Here is a 27062-nt window from a genome sequence, read left to right on the forward strand (position 1 = left end):
AGTTTAAACCAAAACAAAGAAAACCCTTTCGATTCAGAAATACCGGAAGAAAACGTGAAGAAGTAGGAACAGTTGATCCCAGAGTCCCCACTCAAATATGAAGGGCACAAGGACTCTAAGGCCTTTCTTCCTGCCTCAGTCCTAGCCCTTGCTGCCTTACCACACCCATATGTGCCCTGTGTTCTGTGTCTCCCCAGCATGCCCTGCAGTCATGCACTCTGTACATACTTCTGTCAGCACTCAGCAAGCTAGGCTGCCTTGTTTACTTGACTATGTTCCCCTTTAGACTGAAACCCTTTATCTCTGTATCCTGAATGCTTGACAAATAAGATCTTTAATAAATCTTTGAAGATGGTGTGCCTGGGTGGCTCATTGAGTTAAGCGTCTCTCTGTGTTTGGCTCAGGTTGTGATTTCAGGGTCTTGGTTGGGCTGCCCGCTCAGCAGGGAGCTTGTTTCTCCCTCTCCCTCTGCTCCTCCCTGTAGCTTGTGCTTTCTCTCACTCTCTATGTCAAATAAAAATTCTTAAAAAAATAAATCTTTGAAGATAAGAGAGGGATTGCTTGAACAGATAGGGAGGTTAAAGGATGCCATAAAAAAGGACCAGTGCTGCCCCAGAGAAAAGAGGCTAGTCTCAGCTCCCTCTGTCCTTTTGGATGTGGAAGGTCATTCATGCCCATGATCCTATATTTTAGGGCCAAGCTTCTGTGAGCTAGCCTAGGGACCTACCTAAACAACATTTAGACTAAAATTTTAGAGCTTGGTTTCTGTGTGTTCCAAGTTCCAATCAACTTAGTTAGATTTTTTCCTACTCCAGCCTTCTGTGAGTGTGATGTAGACATTTTCAGAATGCACCTCTCATCTCTGCCTGCATGTGGTCCAGCAGCAGCCTAATGAACAGCACAGACAGGCTCAGGCAAGCTACAGTTTCTGGCAGAAAGCTTCTATGTGAACAAGCATGTGCCCACAGGAACAAGAACTCTGCTGGGTATCCTCTGGGATCGTGGCAATCATTTATCACCCAAATTTGTAATCATCGTCAGTAGGATTAACATTCTTAGATGCCTCGGCATACCCTGGTCCAGGAATTCTTAGAGTTTAAAGGCACAAAGAAGGCAGATTTTGAAAACTGCAGTTCTCTAGAACTTGAGATCTGAATACAAGAATGCTACAAAGAGATTTCTTCATGAAGTCAAGTTCCCCAGTGTTTCCTGAAGGGGTATGCAACTTTTCTGTTCTCTTCCTTGCTCAGTTCCTGTGAGGTAGACCAGGCCAGCTCTGGGAAAGTAATAGGAGTGAGGATGTTGGGTCCGTTTCAGCTTCCAGGCTCTGCATTCCTAAGGGATCATTAAGTATTGCAAATCTGCTTTAGTCCCAGCATCACATGTGCCAACCTGGACATCTCATTTAGGAATGTTTTTTGAAACTAGGTATGAATTTGTTTCTTTAATGGTCAGCTCTGTCTTGGATGGACCAGGTGCTGACTGGTCTGAGATCTCCGCTGACTTGTCCCCCATCCCCCAAGTTTATCTGACTTCTTCGAAGTCTCTGTGTACTGGAGCTGGGGGTTGTGCATTCTGAAGGATAGACCCTGAGGTCACTGTCCCTCCCAAATTCTGTGCTGTGTCATATTGCTTTGTGCTTTTGGTAGAGTTCTTCCCTGTTTGAGAGCTGAGTTTCCAAAAGTTCATCAAAGAATCACTTGGTGTGGAAGGTAGGGGCATTTATTTGAAAATAACACATTCTTGGGCACTGTCCAGATCCAAATTCTATTTAAATCACTGAGGGGGTCTAGGAACCAGATCTCTGGGAGGGTGCCTTGTTTAGGAAAAACAGGCAAGTTTGATGGAGCCCCTTGTTAAGAATTCTTGTAATTACCCATGTGTCTTCCTTAGCTCCTATTCCAGATTCCAGAGCCTCAACTTGGCCATGCTCTTTGAGACTTCTCTCCACACACACAGCTGGTAGCCCCAAGCCTTAAATGTAGTTGGTACTAGAGATCTGTTGATTGAAAGCATAAATGCATGCTTCACGTTCACTTCAAAGAACACAAAAGTTACAGCATTGTACAATAAACTTGAGGGGAAAAAAGACCAGGTATGTAATTTTGTAAAGCTACATGTTAAAGGGTAATATGTAAGAGTGAAAAGAGTGCCAGTGTTGTGTTGGAAAGTCTGAATTTGGTGCTGTATGATTGCCTGGCCTTGGGTAGGTCCTCTAACCTCCCTGGCCTATATCCTCATCTGTAAAGTGGAGTGAGGATCAAAGTGGTAATAGATGTGAATGTGCTTGAAAAGCAGAAAGTAGATTCAGATCAGGAGTGAAGAATTGTCAGAGTAGGGACAGGGGCTCAGAACCAGCTACAACAAGACTGCTGTGTGGTCGGGTTGAAGTTCATAGTCCCTACCAGGACCAGGAGAAAGATTTAGTAGGATGGCAGCTCAGGCATGCTCAGGGCCTGCTTCCCTTTTATTTTGTCCACTTCCTGAGCCAACCAGGGCCCTCTGTCCTCTGACCATTGTCCCACTCCTGCTGGGCCCAGGAGGCTGTAGCCACATTCTCTTCTTCTGCAGGTGTTCAGTAGACAGTCCCCAGGGAATGATGCTCATCTCTGCAATGCTGCCTCGCTGTGGTGAGGTTCCTGTACATGAGGGTAGGGAGAAGGTGAGGAGAGAAGGCTTCAGGGATAGCTGCGTGGTTCTGGGGCCCAGGATGTGTTGCAGAGAGGTTTGTGAGCAGTTGGCCTGTTGACCAAAACCAGTCATACATGCCCACACCCATTCACTCAGCAAATATTTGAGTGCCTACTAGGAGGAGGCTTTAGAGCCTGAGTAGGGACCACGTGGTCAGTCTGCCAAGAATTAGAATGAGAGTTACATGGTCTGCTTGGAATTGGGATGTGCAGGCCTGTCCCAGTGCGTAACCTGCTGTAAGCCTGCTGCTGTCTGCAAACTGAGCTGTTCTGTTACTGTCCTCTGACCATTCCCACCCTAACACCTACCTTGATCCTGACTGTCCCCTTAAGCCTTCCTTCCCTTAGGAGTATGAGCCATGCAGAGCCTTGTTGGGTCCAGGGAGTAGAGAGGGTAATGAACCAGGATAAGGGGTGTCTATGTATGTCTCCCCAGTAGCAGCGACCCCTCACCTGTTGGACCTTCTGGGTCACTGTATTATCTCATAGGGCCACCTTTGCAGTCCTGTAGAAGGCACGACACCGTTACTTTTCAGGTGAAAAAAGAGATTGTAGCCATCAAGGTATCTACTCAGAGTGGTGGAGTCAGGACTTGAACTCCGAGCTTTTCAGGATTGGGGAAAACTGGAACGCTGGGAAGTTTTTTTACCTATTTTATTTTATTTAAGATTTTATTGAGAGAAAGAGTGTGCACACAGGTGCGCATGCGCATGAGAAGGGGGAGGAGCAGAGGGAGAGGGAGAAGCAGACTCCCTGCTGAGCAGAGAGCCCGTTGAGACCTGGGGCTCCATTCCAGGACCCTGGGATCATGACCTGAGCTGAAGGCAGATGCTTAACTGACTGAGCCACCCAGATGCCCCAGAAGGGTTTTTTTGTTTGTTTTTTTTTTGTTTTTAGATGTACTATTACTCTTTTGTCTGATTTCAAAATTAATACATGTAAAAATGTCAGTTTTGTAAATGGGGCGGACTTAGAAAATATGTCACCACCTCTAAGTCCCCACCAATACAGATAGTCATCATTAACAGTTTGGTATGTTTTTCCACATTTTAAAAGACATCTTCTAATATTTATATTTCATTATTTAATAAATGTAGTATATTATACATACATTTTACAGTTTTTTAAAACGTTATTGTAAAAGTAATACCTGCCTATCATAAAACATTAAAACAGGATAAGAGTATAAAATTCGAAGTTCCACAGCCCCTAATCCCAGAAATAATTGTTGATAGTTTAGTGTGTGCCTTCTAGACATTTTCTTTGTGTGTGTGTATGTATATGTGTATTCTTTTATATATTTTGTTTTTACCCAAATAAGTTCAGGCACATACTCTTCTGCAACCTAACCTTTTTAAAAATTCCTTTTATTATGGAAATGTACAAGCACACACAAAAATAAGCTAATGGAATAAACCCTCATTCATCATCCAGCTCCAGCAACCATCACCTTCCCTGTTGTTAGTCTTTTCTCTCCATTTTCACTTCTCCCCCTGGAGTTTTTAAAGCAAATCCCAAGCATCATTTCTTCATAAATATTTAAGTATATATTTCTAGGGGCGCCTGGTGGCTCAGTTGGTTAAGTGTCTGCATTAGGCTCAGATCATGATCCTGGGGTCCTGGGATCCAGCCCTGCTCAGTAGGGAGCCTGCTTCTCCCTCTCCCTCTGCCTCTTCCCTCTGCTCATGCTCTCTCTCTCTCAAATAAAATCTTTTAAAAAATAAGTATTTCTAGCAGATGAGTATTTTTTAAATTATGCAATACCATTATACTCAATAAAATTAACAATAATTCCTCAATATCAATTAATACCTAGGCTAAATCTAATTTTTGACAGTCATCTCACAAGTGTCTTTTTACAGGTGGTTTGTTTGAACCTGGTTCCAGTGAGATCCACACACTTTCAGTGGTTGGTATGTCTCAAGTCTCAATTTAGAACTCCATGTCCCACTTATGCTATTTATTTTTTAAGAACTTGGATTATTTGTCCTGTAAAAGATCCCACATTCTGGATTTGCTGATTGCCTCCTGGAGTTGTTAAACATGTGCTTCTGTGCCCCATATTTTCTGTAAATGGGTAATTTATTTTGGAGACATGATTAGAGTCTGTGTTTTAAGAGTGCTTCATTGTTGGTGATGTGTACTTCCTATTGCATCACATCAGGAGACTATCATTAAGATTGATCGGTTAACCTGACTTTATGATTGTCTTTCCACGTCTGTACACACGGTCCTTAATGTTAAAGATTTTATTTATTTGAGAGAGAGTGAGAGAGATTACGAGCAGCCGGGAAAGGTAGAAGGAGAAGTAGACTCCCCACTGAGCAGAGAGCCTGATGCAGGACTTGATCCAGGACCCTGGGATCATGACCTGAGCTGAAGGCAGATGCTTAACTGAGCCACCCAGGTGCCCACACAGTCCTTAATTTTAAAAGATAAACATATTCTAAGGAAACTCACATAGGTCAGGTACTTGAGCTGGAATGACATTTGAGGGCCATAACATGGCCATCAGAAGCAGGCTGCATCCTAAGAAGAAGAGAACAGTTGCATGTGGAGAGGAAGAAGCACTGGGTCAGGGGGAAAGTCTTGGAGCTGAGGCCAGTAAGGCACTGGTGCTGCCAGCAGCCAGCTGCCCTTCTGGGACATTATGTAAAATGATGTAACTGAGTGAAAAAGTGGCAGTGAGCTGGTCTTCTCTCCCTGCTCAAGTCACTGAGCTGCTGTGATGGTGAGGGATGCTTGTGAGTCCAGAGTTCTAAGTTGGTGGTGTGTAGGAAGGCTTCTTGGTCAGAGAAGACTTCTGGCTTTTTGGTCGTTAACGTCTTCAAACTTTGGAAGCTGGAATCAGAGCAGTCTTTTGGTGCTCCAGTGGTGAGTCCCATACTTATGGTAGGGCCGCCTGCTTTGGAAAGAATGGATGAGATGACCTGGAGCCTCACAGTCTCAGAGCTGGAAAGGGACAACTAGGAGACCATGTAGTCCAGTGCCTTAGTTTACAGATGAGAAAACTGTGGCCCACAGAGGAGAAGGGAGGTTCTCAAAACACCTAGCAAGCTGTAGGCTCAACTGAAGCCAGCATCGAAGCTGCTGGTTCTCTGGCTATGATAAACCAGCCAGCATTCCTGCTTGGAATTTCTAAGATGGTGGGGGTGGCCAGACCAAGCTCTTCACAGATTCTTAATCTGCACCCAGAATTTCTGGGTATCCTTGGTGTTGGTCTTGTCCTCTTTCTTGTTCAGCTCCTGGCAGTTCTTTGATTTGGAGGCAATATTGAACAACGGTCTGTTTCTCCCAGCATTTGGTGGCCAACTTGATCTGTGGTGGTACAGTGGTTTGATTACAGACTGGATGTCATGAGTCCCGGTCTCAGCTCCACATTAGTCAATTAGAGGACAGGTCTTGGGCTTCAGTTTCCTGAAGAGATTGGACCAGATCAGGTTTGCCCAAAGTATTATATGAATGTGCCAGATTTCGGTATGAGGATAAACAGTTTTTCTGTCATTATATATTTGTATTTATCTTTCACTCATGGTAACTAATACTGGTTTTCTATGTACAGTAGTGACAAAAGCCTTCTGGTCTAAGCAGATTCACCCGCCAATATAGAGGCAGTCCAGTTAGAGGCCAGCCTGTGAACATTTAGTTTTATTGAGCACGTATACCTGGATTGGTTCTCCTGGGAGAATGTAAAGACATATGAGAAAAGGTCTCAGTTCCTTTGGAGAGCCATCTGGATGGAGGATGTTCTGTATTTGTGCAGTGTGTTTTGTGTGGTACATTCTAGGCTGTGTTCATGAAAGTTTTTGAGTCATTGTTTTCTGGGTAGTGCCCCATGAGTATCATCCTCTGCAGCCTCTGCAAAGTCTGTGTAGGGGTTCAGTCATCATCTGAACTTCTGGAGCTGAGAGAAGATGGGGGTATTGCCATGGAAGCTGGGGAGAGAGGGCTGCAGAAATGGGCAATCAAGGGCTCTCTGCCTTTCAGGATTTTCCTGGGGAGAATCTTCAGTCAGAGTCTGACAGCCAAGGATGGCGAGCAAGGGGCCCTCGACCTCTGCATCCCCTGAGAACTCCAGTGCAGGGGGCCCCAGCGGTAGCAGCAATGGTGCTGGCGAGAGTGGAGGGCAGGACAGCACCTTCGAGTGCAACATCTGTCTGGACACAGCCAAGGACGCCGTCATCAGCCTGTGTGGCCACCTCTTCTGGTCAGTACCCCTGCCACCACCCCCAGAAGACACACTGCCAAGTTTAGAAAGCCTGTGGCCCGGGCAGCTTTGGAACAGGAGTTTTCCCACCCACTTTGGGTCTCATGATACAATCAGGTGCAAGAAGCAGGAGCCCTGCGTTCTTGTCCCAATTCTGCTGATGATGAGCTGAGTGGCCTTGGGCAAATCCTGTCCCCGCTCTGGACTCTGTACCTCCACCTCTAAAGTGAAAATGCTCACCAATTAGTGAGCAGTTGCTGTGTACCACTTGCTGGGCTGAATGAAGAGGCAGTGTGTACACTGGTTATACTGTGGTACGCTGTTGAGCAAGGACAGTGGAGCCGGACTTCCTGTTCTGAATTCTGACTCTGCCACCTCCCTACTGGATGACCTTGGGCAAGGTGCTTACACACACTCTGTCTCATTTTACAGGGTTGTATGTGAGCAATCAAATGACTCAAAATACATAAAAAGCTTAGAAGAGCACATAGCACACACGGAATACTGTGTGTTAGCAATGATCCTAATAATTGTTGTTCTATTTTATGTATATCAAAATGAAGTGGCAGGGTTAGTTTCATTCTGGCCTCCATCATTATAGAAGTCCCTCCTCGATCTGAGGTTCTGGGTAAATGTTGAGATTTTATTATCCCTTGATTTTGAGCTGGACCTTGAAGGGTGAATTGGGCTAAGTGGAGGGGTAAGAATGGCAGATAAGGCAAAGAGTATGTGCCCCCCCCCAAGGCAGGCGTTTTATGGGGATAGACATATGCGCTCTTGGATATGAGACTGAGACCCTGAGACTGCTGTGAACCTCAGATAGCGCCCTGGATGGGGGGCTCGGAAGTGTTAGGGAACAAGACTGGTTAAGAGAGGGTTGGGCCAGATTATCAAACTCAAATTTGATTGAGTAGGACATAAATCTGTGGAATATTTTTGAGCAGGGAACTGGTGTGAAGAAGGGGTCATTTAAGTAGTATTTAAGGGAGTTTAAGATAAAGAGTTAAATTTATTGAATAAATAGGATGGGGCAGATTTTGTTTGGGCAGATTTTGTTCTGGCAGCTCTTGCCCTGATCATTAAGTTTTACGCAGAAACTGTTGTTTTCTAAAAATTGGAGATTCTCTGGGGCATTATAAAACCAGGACTTGAAACAAGTGACAAAATTAAGAATAAATCAAGGTACCATTAATAAAAACACAGACTCTAAAAGGAAACAGATGCTTCCTATCAGAGTGGTTTGTCCCTGGACAAATCTGCAAGCTTCTCTGTACCTGAGTTTCCTCATCTGTAAAAGGGAGATAATTACACTTCATCATAGGTTAATATGACCCTCCAGTGACAATAACAAATGAAAAGCTAGTCAACCATGGCCTGGCACACAATAGTTGCTTAATAAATTGAAGTGGTCACCATCTTTGTTATAATTTTGAACCTTCTCCTAAAGGAAGTCACCTCCACTTCTCCCCCCACAGCCTTCAAGGAAGGTTACCAGTGGAGATCTGTGATTTGGTGTATGTTGGGCTCAGTTTGGAATGACATTGCAAGGTTAATGTAGGAGTCAAATGTCAGGTGGGTCTGTTACATCCAGGGAGATTGCATGTCTGGATGGTTGGGCTAAATTGTGGTTCAGGAACTGAGAAAGGGATTAGCCTCTGAGTCCAACAAATTTTACTCAGCTAGAGGAGTCATGTTTTATGAGGGACAGAAACCATGTCCACATTTTCCATTGTCCTGGCACACAGGAGGTGTGCAGTGGATATCTGTTAGTTGGATGAATAAATCAAGAGAGTAAAAGTGAAAAATTTAGAGTTAGAGTAACTTTTCCTTCAGTTCTCTAAATGTCATTTTTTGCACCCAATGCTGGGTGATAGAAGGGACAAAAAACTGGACGTCAGGAAACTTACTTTTTAGTCCTGGTGCCACAGGCTAGTTGTTTCTTGTTTCTGAGTTTGGTTTCCTTATTTGAAAAATGAGGGACTGAGCAGCAATTCACTGTAGTACAACTTCGTTAAGCTGTGAAGGTAGCCCTTTCTGCTGAGCAGCATCTCCATCCTTTTCATTACTTAAAGATGTTTTTTTATACTAAACTTGACCTTTTAAACTACTTCCTGCTGGCAGAGCATTCAAGATTGAGGACAGCCTGAAGATTTTTCTTAAACCAGATATAGAGTCACACATTGTGAGCCTTAGGAGGTTATGAACCCACTGAAATGGAGTCTGAAATAGTATGTGTATGTGTGTGTGCATGTGTGTATGAGAATGCCCCCATGAATTTTTCTGCACAGAAGGTCTTTAGCCTATATTGGATTCCTCAGAGGCCACAATCCTTCAAAGGTTGACTTGTAGAGAAGCTGGGTTTGGGACCTGGGGGTCCTTTACAAGTAAGATCCCAGGGGTAGAGACTGGGGTCTTATCTCTATTGCCTAATTTTTCCTGTGATTTTAGCCCAGTTTTTTCTAATTTCTGATACTAGTGATTCCCCGCAGACACTCAGTGGGGTTGCAGGGCTCTAGAGTTCCACCCTGTGTTCCCATTTTTCTGCTCCCACCCTCGGTGTTCTGCTAATGAAAGTACTTTTCTTCCTTTACCCCCATTCTCTTTCTCCTTGATGACTGGTTGCCCTGGGGACTCTGGCAGTTGGCCGTGTTTACATCAGGTAAGATGCGTTTTATTTTACTTTGTCTTTCATCAGCTCTGGTTGCACAAGACACCCCTAGTCTCGGGAGACTACTGTCAGAAGCTGCAATCTCCCCTGTTTGTGGGCTCATTTGCTTGTTTTACCACCCTCTCCCCCAACCCTCTTTATACACCTGCCCACTGACAGGTACTTGCTGAAAATAAGGGGTCCATGTAGTACCTGGGATGGTCCTCACTCTGTTACTGATGGTCTTTGTGGCCTTAGCAGGCCACCACCTCTCTGGCTCACAGATTCCCATTTGTAGAATAGGATTTGATAGTATGTTAAGTTTTTACTTTTGAGATTCTGCCTTTACAAAAAGAACCTTCTAGCATATCAGCTGTTCTCCGTACCCATAAAGGTCTTGAAAATGTTAGGAAGGGAGTAATTTTTTTGATCTCAACAGAGAGATTTTGTGAGAGGGGAAAAGTCTGTTTTCCCAGCTTTAGATTATTATTATTTTTTTAAAGATTTTATTTATTTGACAGAGAGAGAGACAGCGAGAGAGGGAACACAAGCAGGGGGTGTGGGAGAGGGAGAAGCAGGCTTCCTGCCGAGCAGGGAGCCCGATGTGGGGTTCGATCCCAGGACCCTGAGATCATGACCTGAGCCGAAGGCAGTCGTTTAACCAACTGAGCCACCCAGGCACCCCTAGATTATTATGAAGACCAGTCAGTTAAGTATTCACCAAGACCCAGGCACGTGCTTAGTGAGATAGCAGGGCCTGGCATCCACAACTGGCTGTGAATAATCACTGTGAGCTAGCTGACTGTCTCCACGGTTGTTGGCAAAAGAGCCCCACACTAGTAGGTGGCTTAGGAATGTAGGGGGAGGACAGAAGTTCCAGAGCTCTAGAGCCTCAGAATCTAGGTGGGAGAAAGAAGCAAGGGAAATAAGAGAGGGGTTCCCACTACATTAAGGGCTGTTAATTCTGACTCTAGGAAGACCTAGTAAATTTATAAATATATCTGCTGGAAATTTATAAAGAGCACATAACTTAAGGTTTGAAGCTTTCAACAGTAGGATAAAGGAAGTGGGATATAAAATCATCAAATGCTGCTTTCTCCTTGACCCTGAAATCCTAGATTCACATTTATATAATAAACTAGATTATTTGGTCTAAAGATGCAATTTATGTTCTAAGATAAATGTTGAGAAAATATATATGAATTAAATTATTCTAAGACACTGCAGATAACATGTTTTTATCATTTTTATTTTATTTTAGAGGAAAGTTAAGCAAAATGTTTTTAGCCAGTGAAAGAGCTTGGGAAGCCCAAAACAGAATTCTGGTGTTTTTAATATTGAAAAAAACAGTTGAATGCAAAAATCAATGAAAGTACATAAAAAACACTAAGCAAATTTAGGTAATAAGCAAAACCTATCTTTTAGCCCATAGTAGATCACCAGAAAATGGTGAGGTTATGTCCAGATGCTGATGTCTGGGATACAAAGTTGTTGAGGAAATGCTGTAAAAATGAGAAGTCACAGAAAGCAAAATTTGGCTGCCCGGGTAATACAGTTGATCTGTTGGGGAAGGCAGAGATTTAAAGTTCATTATACCAGCACCCACAACCTAAACTGAGGCTGGGTCTGTCAGACCCCTTGGCATAGCTCCAGGCTTGCAGTTCCTTCCTGCTGTGTTGCAGGGAGCCCCTAGAAGTAATGAAGCATGAAGAATCCTGTTTAATTATGAGGTGTTTAAAAGCAATTTTGATTTCACCACTAGTAAATATTTATTGAGTGCCAGGAACAGGAATCATAGAGTTGGGTTCCTTGAAGTGTTCCCTGCTGGTGCTGCTGTTTCCAATTTGAGGCCTTTGGTCCATGTTTTTCTGCTGGCTATGACTGCTCTGTAGTGGGCTTGCACCATTCACACATTTTTCTCTCCTGTTTGCAGTGGTTGGAGACCAGACCTAACAGACAAGTGTGTCCAGTTTGCAAAGCCGGCATCAGCCGAGATAAGGTCATCCCGCTCTATGGCAGGGGCAGCACTGGGCAGCAGGACCCCAGGTGAGGCCTTGGGGCACCTCTCACACCCACTCCTCCCTTTGGACATGAATTCACTTCCATTCAGCACCTTCTCACTCCAGCTTTTACTTAGTGCTTACAGACCCTCATTTTTGAGGCAGTTGGGATCCAGATGGGAGTCGGTCAGGAAGGGAGGGAAGCCAAGTTGCTCCTCACCAGGCTGTAATACGAATATCCACCGAGTGTCTGCCAGCAAGCAGGCAATGTGCTAGGCAGTGCACAAGATATCACATTTTAAGTACGCAAAGTGCTATGAAGGAGCAGCTTGGGAAGCAGGATGTCTAGCAGGAGAGTCTGCACAGAGGGGAGTTGCCGCAGCAGTGATATATAAAGTACAGAGGGAGGAGGGGACAGGAGGTCTGGAAGGCTTTGTGGAGTTTGAGGTGTGGATGGGTCTGTCATTCTACAAACACAGGTTCTGAGAGCCCTTCATGGTGTGGTCTCACACATGCACATGCTCACACACCCCTAGACTCTCCCAGCAGTGTCTCATACCTTCTCTGACCCCACCCCAGCATACCTTGTATCCAGACATCCTGGACTTCTCTTAAAGGAACTTACCCTTTCACATTCATGAGCCTTTGTATTTGTTTTCCCCCTGCCTCTTCTGCCCTCCACAGTCCTACTCAACACCCTCTTCCTCCACTAATTTCTGTCCATCTTTAATGAGCAGCCCTGAAGTTACCTCCTCCTTGAAGTGGCCCTTTTTCCCCACATTAGTTGCTCTCACCCTTGCTTCCACCCTATGTATTTGATACCGCTATTCAAGAAGTCCCTTCCCATGCTGTATTGTGATTGGTTGTAGCCCTTTTAAAGAATAAACACCTCAAGAGTAGGGTCCATCACAGTCTTAGTATTGGCAGTGTCCTGCCAGTGTGTAATGGCTAACAAGCCCTCAGTCCAGTATTTTGGGGATGAGTGATAGAAGGGGCTAAGACCCAGAGGCAAAAAGCTAAGTGTAGAGTACTTACCAAGGGATAGTGGGAGGTAAAGCTGAAGTTAATAGGGGCAGATCAGAGAGATCCTGAATCTCAGCCCTCTATGCTGATAGGCCATTCCTCTTCAGTTTGGATTTGGGCTTTTTAACATTGGTGACCCCTATATTACACAGGTCCAGGGAAGGTGTCTGGCTAGCATTCATAACCAGTCTGGGCCAGGCTCCTGTGAGAGGAGTAGGCTGTAGCACAACATGATGAACATCTTAGACTAAGCAGATTTTTCTCCCTGCTTTTCTATACAGTTGCAAGTAGAATGAAGGTTAGGATTTGGTTTAATTTGGTGTAACTTCATGTGCTGGGCAAGGTGGGCCTGACCCTGTTGGTGAAGAGCTCCTACCACACTCACAATAGCTGAAAGCATTTTATAATTATTTATTTTATGGTGTTTCTGTTTCAGAGAGAAGACCCCTCCCCGTCCTCAAGGACAGAGGCCAGAGCCAGAGAACAGAGGGGTGAGGAACATGCTAGGAGAAGCTTCTAGAAATGAGCTGATGGCTTTAAAAGTTTCCATCTTGGCCCTACACTTTTTCTCCCTGGTTATAAAAGTAAAGGAAAAATTGTGAAATACACAAAGGAAAAGAGGGGGGGAAATCACTTATAATCACACCATCCAGAGATAACTACTGGAAATATTTTGGTCTATTTTCTATTGTTCTATAATTATGTATACACATATATAAATTTTATAGATCTATTTATGTGCATGTATTTTATAGATGTGTATACATATATTTTTGTTTATTTTTTACAATACTTGGCTCCTGTTTTGTAGCTCTTTTTAAAAATTTCATTCATTCTGTATTTGCCTTCGGTATGCTGGGCATTATTCTAGGCACTGGTGATAGATCAGTGAACATAGCAAAGATTCCTGCCCTTACGAAGTTTGTATCAGAGAGAGGGAGACTTTTAATGACATATCTTGAGATTTTACATGCCAGTAATATTTTATTTAAAGGCTGTTTAGTGTTCAGTTGTATGAGCTTAACATTATTTGATCCTTTGTTGGACATTTAACTGTGTCCTTTTCTTTTTTTTATTTTAAAAATACCCTGGTGAACTTATAGATACATTTTTGAGCAGGTTCATGGTTATTTTACTAGGATAAATTCTTAGGAAAAATCACTAGCTCAAAAAATTTGCTCATTTAAATCAGATGTTAGTGTTAAAATTTTCTCGTTAAAATACTGAAGAAATTGTAAAAGCGAAATATTTATCCACACTACCAGAATCCCCAAATGAGTATATTTTCATTTCTCCAGAGTAAAATATTAAAAATTTTGAGGGAAAATACCTATCTGTATCTTGTCCACATCTCTACATATTGTCCTGAGCATACTTATGACCATAGTGTTCAGTTTTGTTCTGATAATTTGGTCACAAGAGTTTTTCATTTCCCCACAAGAATTAAGAGCATGGGTTTTTGGATCATATTGACCTAGTTTTTAATCTAAACTCTCCACCCTTGACTACCAGGTGACATCACTTGAACTTTCTCAGGCTCTGTTTCTCAACAGAGAGCATCGGCTCCTAACCTCAGGAAGCCAGAGGCCCTGGCCTCAATGACTGTTGTGTGTAGCTCTAGCACATACAAGTACCTGCAGCCACCAGTGATGCTTTTTGCCTCCATTGCCCCAGGAACATAAACCCAGCAAATGTGAGGACTTGTGGAATTGTGTAGAGGTTGCTAAAAGGGAGTCCAGAGGGTCCATCGTTGGGATTGCACTCAATGAAGTGGTAGTTCCTGATGAAACAGTTGCACCTTCCTGGGTAAGGCAGCTTCGGTCCCAGGAGCCCTCAAACTCAACCATGCTGGGTTTGAGTAGGAGGCATCTCTGCACTGAGAAGATGGAAGACTGGTGGTTTTTCTTCTCTGTAGGCTTGTCCTCTTGTTATATCTGCTGTTGGGCTTTAAAGGTAGTGCCGCCTAGGAAGACGTTTGGAGCTGGATGCCAGGCTGCTTGGTATGGGATAGGGAACAGCCACTTCCATGACTTAAAAAAGACTCACAAGTGAAGGCCAATCAGCTCTTTGTGGAGAGCAGTTGACCCAGTACATTTTCTTCTTATTTTTTAATCATTTGTTCTAAAGATCTACCTAGGGATGTGGGGGAGGAGAGAAAATTTTTGTAAGATGTGCACAATAATTAAAAGCATGGGTCTTCAGATCATATTGACCTAGTTTCTAATCTAAACTCTACGCTTCTACTCTGTGCAACTTTGGTCAAGATAGAAAATGGGTTACTTATTCACAGTGTTACAATTCCTACTAAGTTTTTTCATATGAAAGATGACACAGTATAGAACATGTTATGGGGATGATACACCAAACTGCTGATAGTGGTTATTGGGGAGAGCATGGCCATGAAATGGTGAATAAGGAGACCTCTGACTTTCTATGTATTCTTTGTATTATATACAAAAATAATCAGAAAAAAGTTAGTGTTTTATGTTTTTTAAATTCTTTGTAAAAATATTAAAAGTTTGAGGGAAAATACATATCTATTTATATCTTATTTCCATACCTGCATGTTGGCATGTACTTGTGAACATAGTGTTCAGTTTTGTCTGGTACCTTGGTCACAGGAGTTTTTCTGTGTTGCTGCCTAGTCAGCATGATGGTCTTTAGAGAGTGTGTATCACGATATTGATCATGACCTCCATTGTTGGTTAATTAGGGTTCCAGTTTTTTGCTATTAGCAATAATGTGCAGCTTGTTCCAATGTTCCCTTGTAATTAGGTGTAGGGGTGGTTGCCAATTTTGCTGTTACAAAGCATGTAGAAAAGCATGTAGGGTGGAATTCTGGGGAAAAACCTGGTGCTTTAAGAAGCCTGACTTGCATCAGCAGATTGTTTTACTTTGGGCCAGAGCCAGTCCTTTCTGGCATTCACAACTCCTTAGCTAGAACCCCTTGCAGGCCAGAAGGGCAGAGGGGCCACCAGGCCTTGCAGTCTAAATGGGAGGAAAAAATGTTCCCCTTTGGAAACAGGTGGCAGAGGGTAGGGAGGAGAGGCAGGTGCCACCTGCAGGTGATATGTTTGACAGGTGCAGGAAAAACATGCTTCTTGTTCTTCTGAATTGTGTTTCTTCCACACAGGGATTTCAAGGATTTGGATTTGGAGATGGTGGTTTCCAGATGTCTTTTGGAATTGGGGCATTTCCTTTTGGGATATTTGCCACAGCATTTAACATAAATGATGGGCGGCCTCCTCCAGGTAAGACCCTACTTCCTTGGTAATTCTGTTTGAAGTCTCCTTGGAATTTATTAGTATGCAGATTACAGATAACTGTCACTGCTTGGTCAATCAGCCTTTTCAAAAATGTGAATTCTTTTCAGATTACTGGTAGTCATGATAATGTATATTGCCCACTTACTAAATATTACGCATGTTCAAAGTGCTTGTCATCACAAATGCAGGGGATCCTCACCACAAGCCTGTGGGATGGGTGTGCATTTAGCTCCGTTTTACAAATTAGAAAATGCTCAGCATGTTTCCAAGACCTACTCTATGCCTATAAAATGAAAAAGAATAAAATGATACCCAGGATACCTACCTGAAGAAAAGCCTAGTCCTGTGCATGTGCCATTTAGGGGCAGAGAGGAGAGAGGCAACCCACCAGGATTCAGGGCCTTTCTATTCTCTGGCATCTCTGTCCAGCTTCCCTCAGGATACGTGTGGGGCTGGTCCCAAGCCCCACCCCTTTGAGAACGCTTTCTCCCTTTCTGGGTCTGTTACCTGCCACTGCCTTTCTCTCTCCAGCCGGCTTAAGGTGCCACCTGTATTCCATATAGAGCAGGGCAGCAAGGTGGGTGCCCTGTACTTTATCCCAATCTGACACCTGGGTCAAGATCCTTACCATGGAGTCTGCAGAGGTCCTGAGGTCATTTGAGCTCTGCTTGCTGCACTCATTGGAACCTCATGTGTGCTGGGCACAGTGTGTGGTACATAAGAGAGCAGTGTGTGGTTCCTGGCCAGGAGCTTATGCTCTTAGGGACAGAAACCTACTCCTGGGTCATCCCAGTTTTCCTCAGCCCCTACCCTGATGCTTGGCACATTGCAGGCAATCAGTAAGTCTTTGTTGACTGACTGCCTGCATGAATCATCAGAGCACCCACCTGGGGAATAGTACAGCTCCAAGAGATCTTGGAATGCCCTTCCTTACCTCCTCCACCTCAAAGGTTTCTCCTTCGTTTATGCATTTTCTCAAAGGAAGGAGACCCACAGGGCAGGGTGTGCTCTGCCCTGAAGGAGGGACAGGACACTATGGCGGCAGCAAGAACCCACTTGGCAGCTTGCTTCCCTTCTTGCTTCAGGGCTTACCCTGGGTTCCTTAGGTAAAGAGTTCTACAGCCAGGCTGGACTCTGGATCACTTTATCCCCTTGCCACAATCACAGTTTTCTTTTGTCATATTTGATAAAATTTGCCCATCCTGGATATAGATTTCTTACTCTTCTTCCCCCAAAGTCTGGACAGGGAGCTGTACATAGTAGCTTTTCTCAAAGCAGGGAGGAATGGAAGCCTAGCTCTGCCCCTAGTTTGCTGTGTGATGGATGAGACAAGTCACTTTGCTTGTCTGGGCTCTACTTCTGTCCTCTAGAAAAGGAAGGCACTCTGTGTGGGGCTCTCTGCACCCCCCCATCCCCCGGCTCAAAGTGCCAAAATCTAGAGACTCCATGACTCACAAGGGAGCATGCAGAGAGGCTGATAGCGTGACTGTGGGGCTCTGCCACTAATGCGTGAACCTTGTGATTTGGGGCAGGTCACCTCATACCTGTGCTTCAATTTCTTCTTACACAAAATGGGAATGCTAATACTCACCAAGCAGTAATGTATGTACAAAACTCTTAGCACACAGAAGATGCTTAACAGCTTTTCTTTTATTATTTCCTCTGAGTTTCCTGTTTAATTTACACCTGCAGACCAAACTGTCTTAGGATAAACTGGAGACCTTGTCCTCATTGTTATATTATTCCGCGTATCTTCATAATTTCAGTTTTGTTTTGCCTAATGTTATTTGGGGTTTGGGAATCTTTTTAGCATGCAGAGTTCTGCTGTAAAGAGATGAACACTAATGCTCTCGACTTCTGGCCCAGATGGGCAGCAGTGTGCACAGCTGCAGTGTTCTGACACCCTCTCTTCTCCCTCCTGTCTCTCCAGCTGTCCCTGGAACGCCCCAGTACGTGGATGAGCAGTTCCTGTCACGCCTCTTCCTGTTTGTGGCCCTAGTGATCATGTTCTGGCTCCTGATTGCCTAATGCTGGGCTCCCAGCCTACATCCATGGCAGGGCTTCTGGACTGGTGACATGCCACACCCACTCTTGATGTTTGACTTCCTGGCTAATCCTGATCCCTGGAATCGGTGGGGTCAGTAACACATCAAGGAGTTTTGCTTCTCCATCAGAGCTTAAGGACTCAAGACCAGTTGTCAAGGACTTTGGAGTATGGCCACTGCTGTAAACACCCTGCTATAACCTCAGTCCTTGGCATTGAGTCATCTCTCATGAGTTACACCATGAAATCCTGTTCCAGCCAGCTCAGCAGGTCCTGACTCTGCACAAGAAAGAGGCAGGAAGAGAGACACTGTCAGTACAATTTTACCTGAGTTTAATATAAAAACAAAGGGATGAGCCAAATAGAAACTTTCTTTCATCTCTTTAAATACCCTTTGGTGAGTGGCCTCCAAAATCAGTGGACTCCTCATATAGAGAGGTTCCTCCCTCTGTATCCCAGTGCTGCTCTGCCCTATCTCCTCCTCCTCAGCAGAAATGCAAGAAATTGCTGTCCTTATAAAGATCATAATTGCAGCAGCTAAAGCGGGAGTCACTTCATGAATTCACCAGAGATCCAAAGATCTTTTATTGGCTCTGGGACATGCTCAGTCTCTTTGGCTCCAGAGAGTGGCTTGAATGACCTCCTGGTTTCCTGGAGTAGATTATCCCCAGAGACATGTGGCTTCAGTCACAGATTTCCTATCATCTTTCCTCCCCAAATATGCGCATCTGCCAGAGGACGCACAGTGGAGACTACTGCTGAAGCTGGAACTGACTACTCATTAGGAAAGACCTGCCAGTGGGGCTCTGGTGGTATTTGGAGCTCTGATGCAAGAACAACTGAACAAGCAGCCCTGTCCCCAAGGCTACAGAAGCTCTGGGTGCATCCTCTCAGACCCACCCAATGGAAACTGGCTGCTTTGTCACGTCAGCTCAGCTGCATGTTGAAGACCATCTTCCCCAGAAGCCAAATTGTCCTTTATGAAGAGGCAGGAGTGGGGAGACCCACATATGACCCTGGTTTTGGTATAGCTTGGGTGGATACCCCTGAAAACTTGTATCTATGCTAAAACCAGAGAGAAGCATGAAACTGCCCAGCAAGCAACTCTTGATGATTTTTAAAGCCAGGCAGCAGGGCCTAGAGACCCTCATCATGGTGATATGGTGTGGTCTTCCCCAGGAAATTTCCAGGGGAAATCATCTTCCCAAGCCCTTGACTTGTTTTTCCACTTCACAGACTTTTTCCTCAGAATCTGATTAAGGGAGTGATTCCAGGCAGCAGGACAGTTCACTTGTGGAATGGTTCTCACTGTGCTGGTCAGGCCTCTTCCTAGAAATCCAGCCCCTTCCAGCAGATTCCAGGGATCGAAGGAGATGGACTTCCTCTGGGGGCCTCTCTGTCACTTTACCAGTCCACACTGCTCCTGGCTCACCCCCAGCCATAGCCAACAAATGGTAGAAAGCCCCACCTAGTGCTTTTTTCCAGATGTGGCTCTGCATAGCATGTGGAAACCAAGACCTTGAGGAAGATGAGGGAAGTCTTCCTCCTCTCCTCTCCACAGGCCCCACCCCTTCCCCTCTGTACCTGTCAATGCCAGAGTTCAGTGTTCAATCAAACAAAATCTAAGTATTGAATAGGTGGTTTTGTTTGCCGAATCCATTTGGTAGGACTAAGCCACCAGCTTTACAGGTCCCGGATGGATTTTGAACATTCTTGGGACACCCACTCAAGAGTGCTCTTTTTATCACCTCCTGGAAGTCCCCAAAGTTGGGGAACTGGGGTGGGGGGGGGTGGGAGGTGTCTGAATTCTCAACATAAGTGAATTGGTGGGATCGCTCGGTGTAGTAGCCCCACCTAGTGGTGAGAGAGAGGACTTCAGTCAGATGGGCCCAACAGAAATGGGTTTCCAGAAGAAAGGTTAAAAAAGGGTTGTGGGATAGGAAGACAAATCACTTGGACTCTCTAACAAAGTAGTAAGCCTAGGAGAACTCCACCAGCAAGGGCATCCCAGGAACCTGTAAGCAGAGCCAGGCTGGTCATGTGCCCTTTGATTTTGAACCTTCTAGGTCCCCACTCACCCTCTACTGGGAGCTGGGGCAGGAGAGCCAACTTGGGACTGCTGGCCCAGCCCCAACAGGAAACCCCCTTCCCACCACCCCTCTGCAGGTTCACCACCTTGCCCCTCTGCCAAGGTAGTTTTCCTTTCTTTTGTGTGTTGTCTGTGTTCTTGGCCTCCACCCCCTCCTGCCACCTTTGTGGATTAGGACCAGGTCCCACCCACAGTCAGAAAATGACACCATGTACAGTGGCACACCTTGACCAGTCACTAATTTTCACTGTTGTGAAAGTGATTTGATTTAGAATTAAACAAATGGTTTTACATTACTGTGAGCTGTGGACTTGTTTGTGTAAGGGGGTGGGGCAGGGCATGAATGGGTCGGGGAGTAGTCACACTGGTCTGGCCTCTAGGAAAACACCTCTGCATACATGGGAATGTCACATCGAGGAGCAAAGGCTTCAGGCAGCCATTAATTAGAGATGAGAAATACTTCATACACAGCCCTGCCCAAGGTGTGACCCATCTGACAGCCCTGGTCCTGACAAAGTGTATAGAATCCCTAAGCTTGCAGGCAACCAAGATGGAGCTTAGCTTGTGGACAGTCAGAACCTTGAGGACAATGACAGGTTATTCAGTGTCTGCATCTCTTCACATGTTCTGCAGTCGGGCAGGCGGGCCCCCGGCCAAGCCCTCTACCTGGAGCAGTGGCTGTGCAGTTCCTTGAGGTTCCTCAGTAGCACAGTATGAGATGGAAGATAGTGAGGTTACAAACCTTGCCCAGCCTCAGGCTCCCCAGCACACCAGAGCTACAGGTCATCCCTCTGAAAAGGTCTCTTCTCCCTCTCTTCCACTTTGACCTAGGAGTTATCAAGTTGAATAGCACCAAGATTTGGTAGGAAATGCAAAGGTGAGGGATTTCCCAGAACTGAGCCCAGTAAGGAATGGAAAACAAAACATACACTGAAGTAGAATAGGACAGTAAACCCTCTATGTACCAATGACCCAATCCCAATAATCAACTTGTGTCCAATCCTGTTTCATCACCACCCTCACACTGCTTCCTCTCTCCTGCCTGGGCTATTTTGAAGGAAATCCTAGTCCCGTGCCATCTATTAAGTATTTTTTTTAAAGATTTTATTTATTTGACAGAGACACAGCGAGAGAGGGAACACAAGCAGGGGGAATGGGAGAGGGAGAAGCGGGCTTCCCACTGAGTAGGGAGCCTGATGCAGGGCCCCAATCCCAGGACCTGAGGTAAAGGCAAAACCTTAACAACTGAGCCACCCTGGCGCCCCTCTATTAAGTATTTTAAATATGCATCTTAATGGTAAGGATTTTTTAGAACATATCCAAATGGTATTTAACGTACCTTAAAAAATTAATAATTTCTTAATGTCATCATATATCCAATCATTGCTCAAATCTTCCTAGTTCTCTCAACTTTTTGTTCACTTTGCTTGCACTGAGATCTAAATCAGATCCATACCTTGCTATTGCATTTCTCTTAAGTCTATGTTACATCCATAGGTTCCTCTTTTCTTTCTCTTGCACTTTATCTGTTAAAGAAACCAGTTCATTTGTCCTGTTGAGTTTCCCACAGCTTCAGTTTTGCTGTATATATCACTGTGGTGTTAATAAGCTCCTCCTACTCTTGTATTTCCTCTAAATTGGTTGTTAGATCCAGAAGTGTGACCAGATTCAGGCTTGGTTTTTTGGTATAACTATGTCATAAATGGTAGTGTATACTTGTTGCATCATTTCAGGAGGCACATAGTGCCTGGTAGTCCCTCTTTGTGATGTTAACAGCCCTTACTAATCATTGTCTAAAACAGCACTGTCCAACAGAGTTTTCTGTCACGACGGAGATGTTCTCTATGTGCACTGTCTAACATAGTAACCACTAGGCACATGTAGCTAGCAAGCACATGAAACATGGCCAGTGGACTGAGGAACTTAATTTTCAGTTCTATTTCATTTTAATTTAAATAGCCACATGTGGCTAATGGCTATCCTATCAGTGCGGATTTCGATTAATTTACAGGGTTTGCAAAATGATATGATTGAAAATGATGTGTTAAGCATTTAGAAATGAGTGCATTTCTGGGTAGAATAGGACAACAAAATTACAGAGAACATGGAGGGGTTATAGGAATGGCAGAGTAGTACAAGGGCAGAATGTATTCAGGAAAAAAAGTCCTGGAGTGAAGGGAATAGGGAGAGAAGGCTGCAAAATGAGATGTAGTTCGCTCATGAGGGCTTGGTTTGGCCTTTATTTTGTTGGCAACAAGGAACTGTTGAAGATTTTTGAGAGGCAGAGTCTGAACCTTAAGGTGGTTTTCAGTGTCCGGGTCCTCATTTCTGTAGGTCCAAAGAGTTGATTGTGAGTCAGTCAGCAGGATCTGGCCTCAGAGACTGACCAAACTATGGTCAGGTAATCAAACTGTGAACAGGTGACTTGGGCACTAGAAACCCACATCTTCTCCTTACCCAGAACTTTTCTGTCCTCCAGAAGTCCCCCTCGCATTCACAAGTGATCTTACACTATTCTTTGGATCTATATTGGAATGATATCCCTTCATTATACCATTTCGATAGATTGCTATTTTCTTTCTTTACATTTCATTTTGTATTTCTCAAGAAATACCTAAACTTCCCTTCTGGAGAGAACTTGGGGGAGTTGGTTATCCCCCCACTCACTGCTAGTGAACACCAGGAGGCTGGAGGTGGGAAGGAGGTGGAATGAGAGAGAGGACGGAAAAGAGACAGACCTGGGTGCCTTGCTGTGGGGCAGAGGAAAGGGAAGACAAACAGGGGTCTTGGTTCCAAGGTTGCCAGTGCCCATGAACCTCGGAAAATACAGCATAACTTCTTTGCATGTGCAGGGTGAATAAAATCCCTGCTTCCTTTTTGCTAGCCACAAGGTGGCTTGTCAGAGTTCCCTGGATCCCTGTCACTTTAATTCAACACACAATCCTGTGGTTACTATAATCAGACCAGAGATTTCCTCAAACTGTAAAACCAACCACTGGAAGGTTCCCAGGAATTAAAGGAAGTTGGGCACATCCCCTCCCCCACCCCCTCAGCACTTTCTCCACCTTCAGGACTTCAGGAGCCACCTGACACACCCAGAGGAGAACCAACTGACCTGCATCTGGTTTGGATTTACAGAGGGCAGGAAGAAAGAATTGTGCTCACCTTTGCTTACTGGAACCAGATGCAGCAGGATTGAACTTTGTCCTTGGTGGGGGCATCATGATCCATTTCCTTGGGCCCCATCCCTGCCTCTTCCTGGTCATTTGGACACTTTTCCCATGACCTAAATCCAGTCTAAGGAAATGACAGTTGCCAAACACCCAGCACCAGAGAATCAAATGGGAGGGACCACAGGTCCAGTGGTGATGTAGGCCACCCTTTGTCACGTGGAGGGCCCCAATTCCCTCCCAAGCCCAGTGAAGGGAAGTGGTTTTCAAGGCCCCTCAGCCAGCTAACGGCTGCCAGGAGCCAGTCAGCTGTTCTAACTCCTTGTCCAGTGCTTTCTCCTCCACAAAGAGGAGCCAGCGGGGCAAACTCACTCCACAAGTGTTTCCTTTGGTCTACATGGCATTTTTAAAATTTACGAATGTTACCAACATTTAAAAATAGGAAAATTCACCTAAATACCTGGAGTTTTGGCTTGTCTTGAAAAATTGGAAGATCTGGTGTGCTGGGATTCATTTATATACCTATTTGGCCTCAAGAAGGATCTGCCTCTGGAATGTGGTTGCACCACCTTCATACCATCTTTGACCTAGAGATTATCTACTGAGCGCCAGCTTACTCAGTGGCGCAGATAAGTGGCTTCTCTGAGCTGGAAGCTTCTAAGAAAAGTCTACCCTCAATCCCCAAAGGTTTGTGGGGTAACTTCTCCATATTCATTTTGTTTTTTAAGATTTTTATTTTTAAGCAATCTCTATACCAAACGTGGGGTTTCGAATTTACAACCCTGAGATCAAGAGTCCCATGCTGTACTGACTGAGCCAGTCAGGCACCCCTTCATATTCATATTCTTGATCCCAAACACTCTACTGGAAAGAGCTTTTGCCTGGGAGTTAGGGGACCTGGGTTCCCATTTCACTTCTGCTTCTAATGAGCTGAGCTATTTCGAGGTAGTCAAACTTGTTCCCTCGGGTCCTCAGCTGCCCGCATCTGTAAAATGGGCTGAGGGTCCTCTGTTGAGACCTCCAGGTTGTCCTGAGGACTCTCCGGACAAGCCACCTCACGGCCGCGCACAACCACCTTTACCAGCTCCGCGCCGCTCGCGGTAGGAGGCGCCAGGGCCCCCATAGAGCCCGAGCCAGGGGGCGGGGCCTGGCCCGGGGGCGGGGCGTCGGCGGGCGGGCCCCGGTGCCAGGTGCGGTTTGGTCCTCCCCGGGCGCCGTAGGCGGTGCATCCTGCTTGCGCCCGGGGCTGCGCCCGGGGCTGAGATCCTCCCGCGCCTGAGGCGGCTGGCAGCGGGAGCTGAGAGGCTGCTGTGGTCCCCGCCACCTCCCCATTTCCGCGTCCCCGGGACCATGGCCGCGCAGGCGGGTAAGGAGGGGCCTCCCCGTCCTGTCCCGCCGTTATCTCGGAAGCCCGGGCCAAGACGCCTGGGGGGACCTGGCAGCCTCGGGGGTTTCAGGCTGAGTGGACTCCCGTGGGTTCCCGCTCCTTAGAATTGACCGGGGTTGGGGGGGGAGCACAACGCTCCGCGAGAAGGTTGTGGAGCTTCGGGAATTGGGGGACCGGAGACAGAAAGCCCCAAGGAGCAGGAGGTTTGGGCAGTTCTCTGAGAGTTGAGGTCCCTGGAGGAAGGGATGCTGGCTCTGTCAGCGGGCCAGCTTTTTTTGTGGATCTGGTGACCACAGGCCCTCAAATTAAAACTCTTTTTAAGAAAGCTGGGGGCCTGGGTTCCCTTGGAATGAGGGATATGTGGAATATGGGGAGAGCGGGATCCTCAGGGTTCGGGGCAATTATAAAGGGATAGAGAGTTACCCTGGGTTCTCGGTTTTCTGTGGAAAGTGGGGGATAATTGACTTTTCTGACCGGATCCAAGGCTTCTCGCGGATATCTTGGTGCCTGTGATGCCCTGGTCTTAGGGCTCTTTGCAGGAATCCGGAGTGTGGGCTCCCTTGGAGTTTAGGACACGGATTAGGGGTTAGGGAGAGATTGGAGCATTCTTCCTGGGGAAGGTAGGCCCCGCGGGGTTCTGGGCCCTCCATGGGAGCTAGGTCCTCCCTTGGCCTCTCTGAGACAAGAGAGGAATGTCCAGAGGTGAAGGGTAGTTTTAGGGTTAGGTTAGCCAGACCTGCAATCCCTTCCCAGTCACCTCACACACCACCCTGCAGCTTCCTGTCTTCCTGGCCTGTCCTCCCTGCACCAGGACTATCTGTTGACTATATTTCCCAGCCACCTGTGTGGGCGGCCCAGCCTCTAGGTCGACCAGGGTCAGCGTCCAGAAGCTTTCTAGAGGTGGCAGGAGGGATTGGTGGAGGAGGGAGGCTGTCTTGGATATCTGCCCCCACTTCCTGGATTTCAGCCTGTGGACAGTCACTTCCTCCATCCTGAATACAAGGACCAGGCCACAAATGGGTCACTTCCTCACCATGGAAGCATGGGATTTTTCTCCCCATTCTTGATAATAGGCTTCTGGAGAAAGAGGGCTAGGGGTATAAATGTTCCCTGTCCCTTTCTCTGATTTTTTTTAGTTTCCAGAGTTCTTCAGCTCAAATGATTTCCAGTGACTTTTTCTAACCTCTGTGTACATAAATTCCCTGTTTTGAACCTTGATTCACAGAAACTTGTAAAAGATCTTAGAGTGTAATAGTGTTTATTAGATTCTCTGAATGAACCAAAAAGCTTCCTAGAGGTATTAAAGTCTCTAGGTGCATTAGTTTACACATTTGTCCATAAAAATATTTGTTGGATACTTCTGTGCCACGAACTTAACCAAGCGCTGAGTAGTATAATGATGAACAAAATGGACACAGTCCTTGCCTTTGTGGTGGTTACAGTTCTAGAGACAGAGAGTAAATAATTGAGGTAACAATGGAGATAAATGCTATAATAATTGAGATAAACAATGGAGGTAAGTGCTGTGAGAGTGTGGGGGGGAGAGTGAATAGAGGATGCTTTTCCTTAAAAAAGCAAATGTATTTAGGTCCTTGACGATAAGTAGAAATTAATTCAGCAAAGAAAGGGCAAAGAACATTCCAAGTAGATGGAACAGCATAAAAAGGTGCCTTTGAAGAGTTGAGAGTAGGCCAATATGGCTTTTTTTATGTCTGGGGAGACTCGGACTCAGAAATGACTTGTTCAAGGTTCTGTAGCCGAGTAAATGGCAGTGGTCAGAGTTTGTATTTTCCAACTTCAAATTCGGTGCTTTACCCTCTCACAAACACTAGAATCCTTTATTATCACAAAACACCAGAATGAAGTTGTCCCTTGGAGTCAGAGAAGGAAGTGGGGCTTAAACTTTTACTTGTTCTGTCCAAACTGTTCCAAGACACCTCAGATTCCTGTGTAACAGGAGAATCAACAACAAAGAAACCAAATATTTACTGAGTACCTGTGATGTCTAAGGCACTGGGCTGGGCCAAGTTCCACCTCTTAAAAATTTTAACAGATGCTAGAGCCAGGAGAGACTTTGAGATAATGTAACTCTCCTTATTTTACATATGAAGAAACCCAGGGAGAAAAATGGATTCGTCAAGGGTCATTCACCTAATGGTAGAGCCAGGACTAACCTAGGATTTCTCCTCCAGTGCTCTTTCTGATATTCCAGGCTGCTTGAGATATAGAATCTGGCATACAAAAAGTCCTTAGTAAATATTTGTGGAAATGAATAATACGTGGTTTGTCCCTTTGAGAGATTCACTGTCTATTGAGAGGAATTAAGAAAAAAAAATGGGCAAATCAAAACAGACTATTAGAAGGCCTGTATGTGATAACATTATAGAATTTCAAAGGTAGAGGAGAGCTCTCTTCATACATCCATTCCAACAAATATATATTGAGTTCATACTATGTGCCAAGCACTTCTATGCCCTGGTGGTTACAACAGGAAACAAAACAGACCAAATCCCTTCCCTAATGGAGTGTATGGTAGGAG

General features: G+C 45.3%; 2 protein-coding genes and 1 long non-coding RNA gene across 7 annotated transcripts in view; 2 read left to right on the forward strand and 1 right to left on the reverse strand.

The window, feature by feature from the left end:
* Positions 1–20262, forward strand: part of RNF185 (ring finger protein 185) — a 34896-nt gene extending 14634 nt beyond the window's left edge. For 2 of the 5 annotated variants that reach the window (XM_025858086.2, XM_073886874.1), the window contains exons 2-8: positions 4553–4603; positions 6678–6897; positions 9538–9556; positions 11478–11590; positions 13004–13058; positions 15701–15818; positions 17764–20262. In XM_025858086.2, coding sequence (XP_025713871.1) covers positions 6722–6897; positions 9538–9556; positions 11478–11590; positions 13004–13058; positions 15701–15818; positions 17764–17861 — 579 coding nt within the window. In that variant the 5' untranslated portion in view covers positions 4553–4603; positions 6678–6721 and the 3' untranslated portion in view covers positions 17862–20262. Of the gene's footprint in view, positions 1–849; positions 1218–4552; positions 4604–6677; positions 6898–9537; positions 9557–11477; positions 11591–13003; positions 13059–15700; positions 15819–17763 lie in introns of those variants that run through there. The other 3 variants (XM_025858087.2, XM_025858085.2, XM_073886875.1) reach the window with 2 other exon arrangements.
* LOC141371475 (uncharacterized) lies at positions 18020–21438 on the reverse strand. The gene is made up of 3 exons (XR_012376445.1): positions 21302–21438; positions 20709–20793; positions 18020–18156 (listed from the first exon to the last, which is right to left on the reverse strand). It is a non-coding gene; the product is annotated as an uncharacterized lncRNA (long non-coding RNA).
* Positions 21439–24347: 2909 nt separating this feature from the next.
* LIMK2 (LIM domain kinase 2) overlaps positions 24348–27062 on the forward strand; it is a 56351-nt gene continuing 53636 nt past the window's right edge. The window contains exon 1 of the mRNA XM_025858079.2: positions 24348–24502. Within this exon, the coding sequence (XP_025713864.1) occupies positions 24487–24502 (16 nt within the window). The 5' untranslated portion in view covers positions 24348–24486. The remainder of the gene's footprint in view (positions 24503–27062) is intronic.

This window comes from Callorhinus ursinus, unplaced genomic scaffold (genome assembly GCF_003265705.2).
Source record: "Callorhinus ursinus isolate GAN/ISIS: 27379988/994484 unplaced genomic scaffold, GSC_fseal_2.0 scaffold72, whole genome shotgun sequence".
Classification (NCBI taxonomy): domain Eukaryota; kingdom Metazoa; phylum Chordata; class Mammalia; order Carnivora; family Otariidae; genus Callorhinus; species Callorhinus ursinus.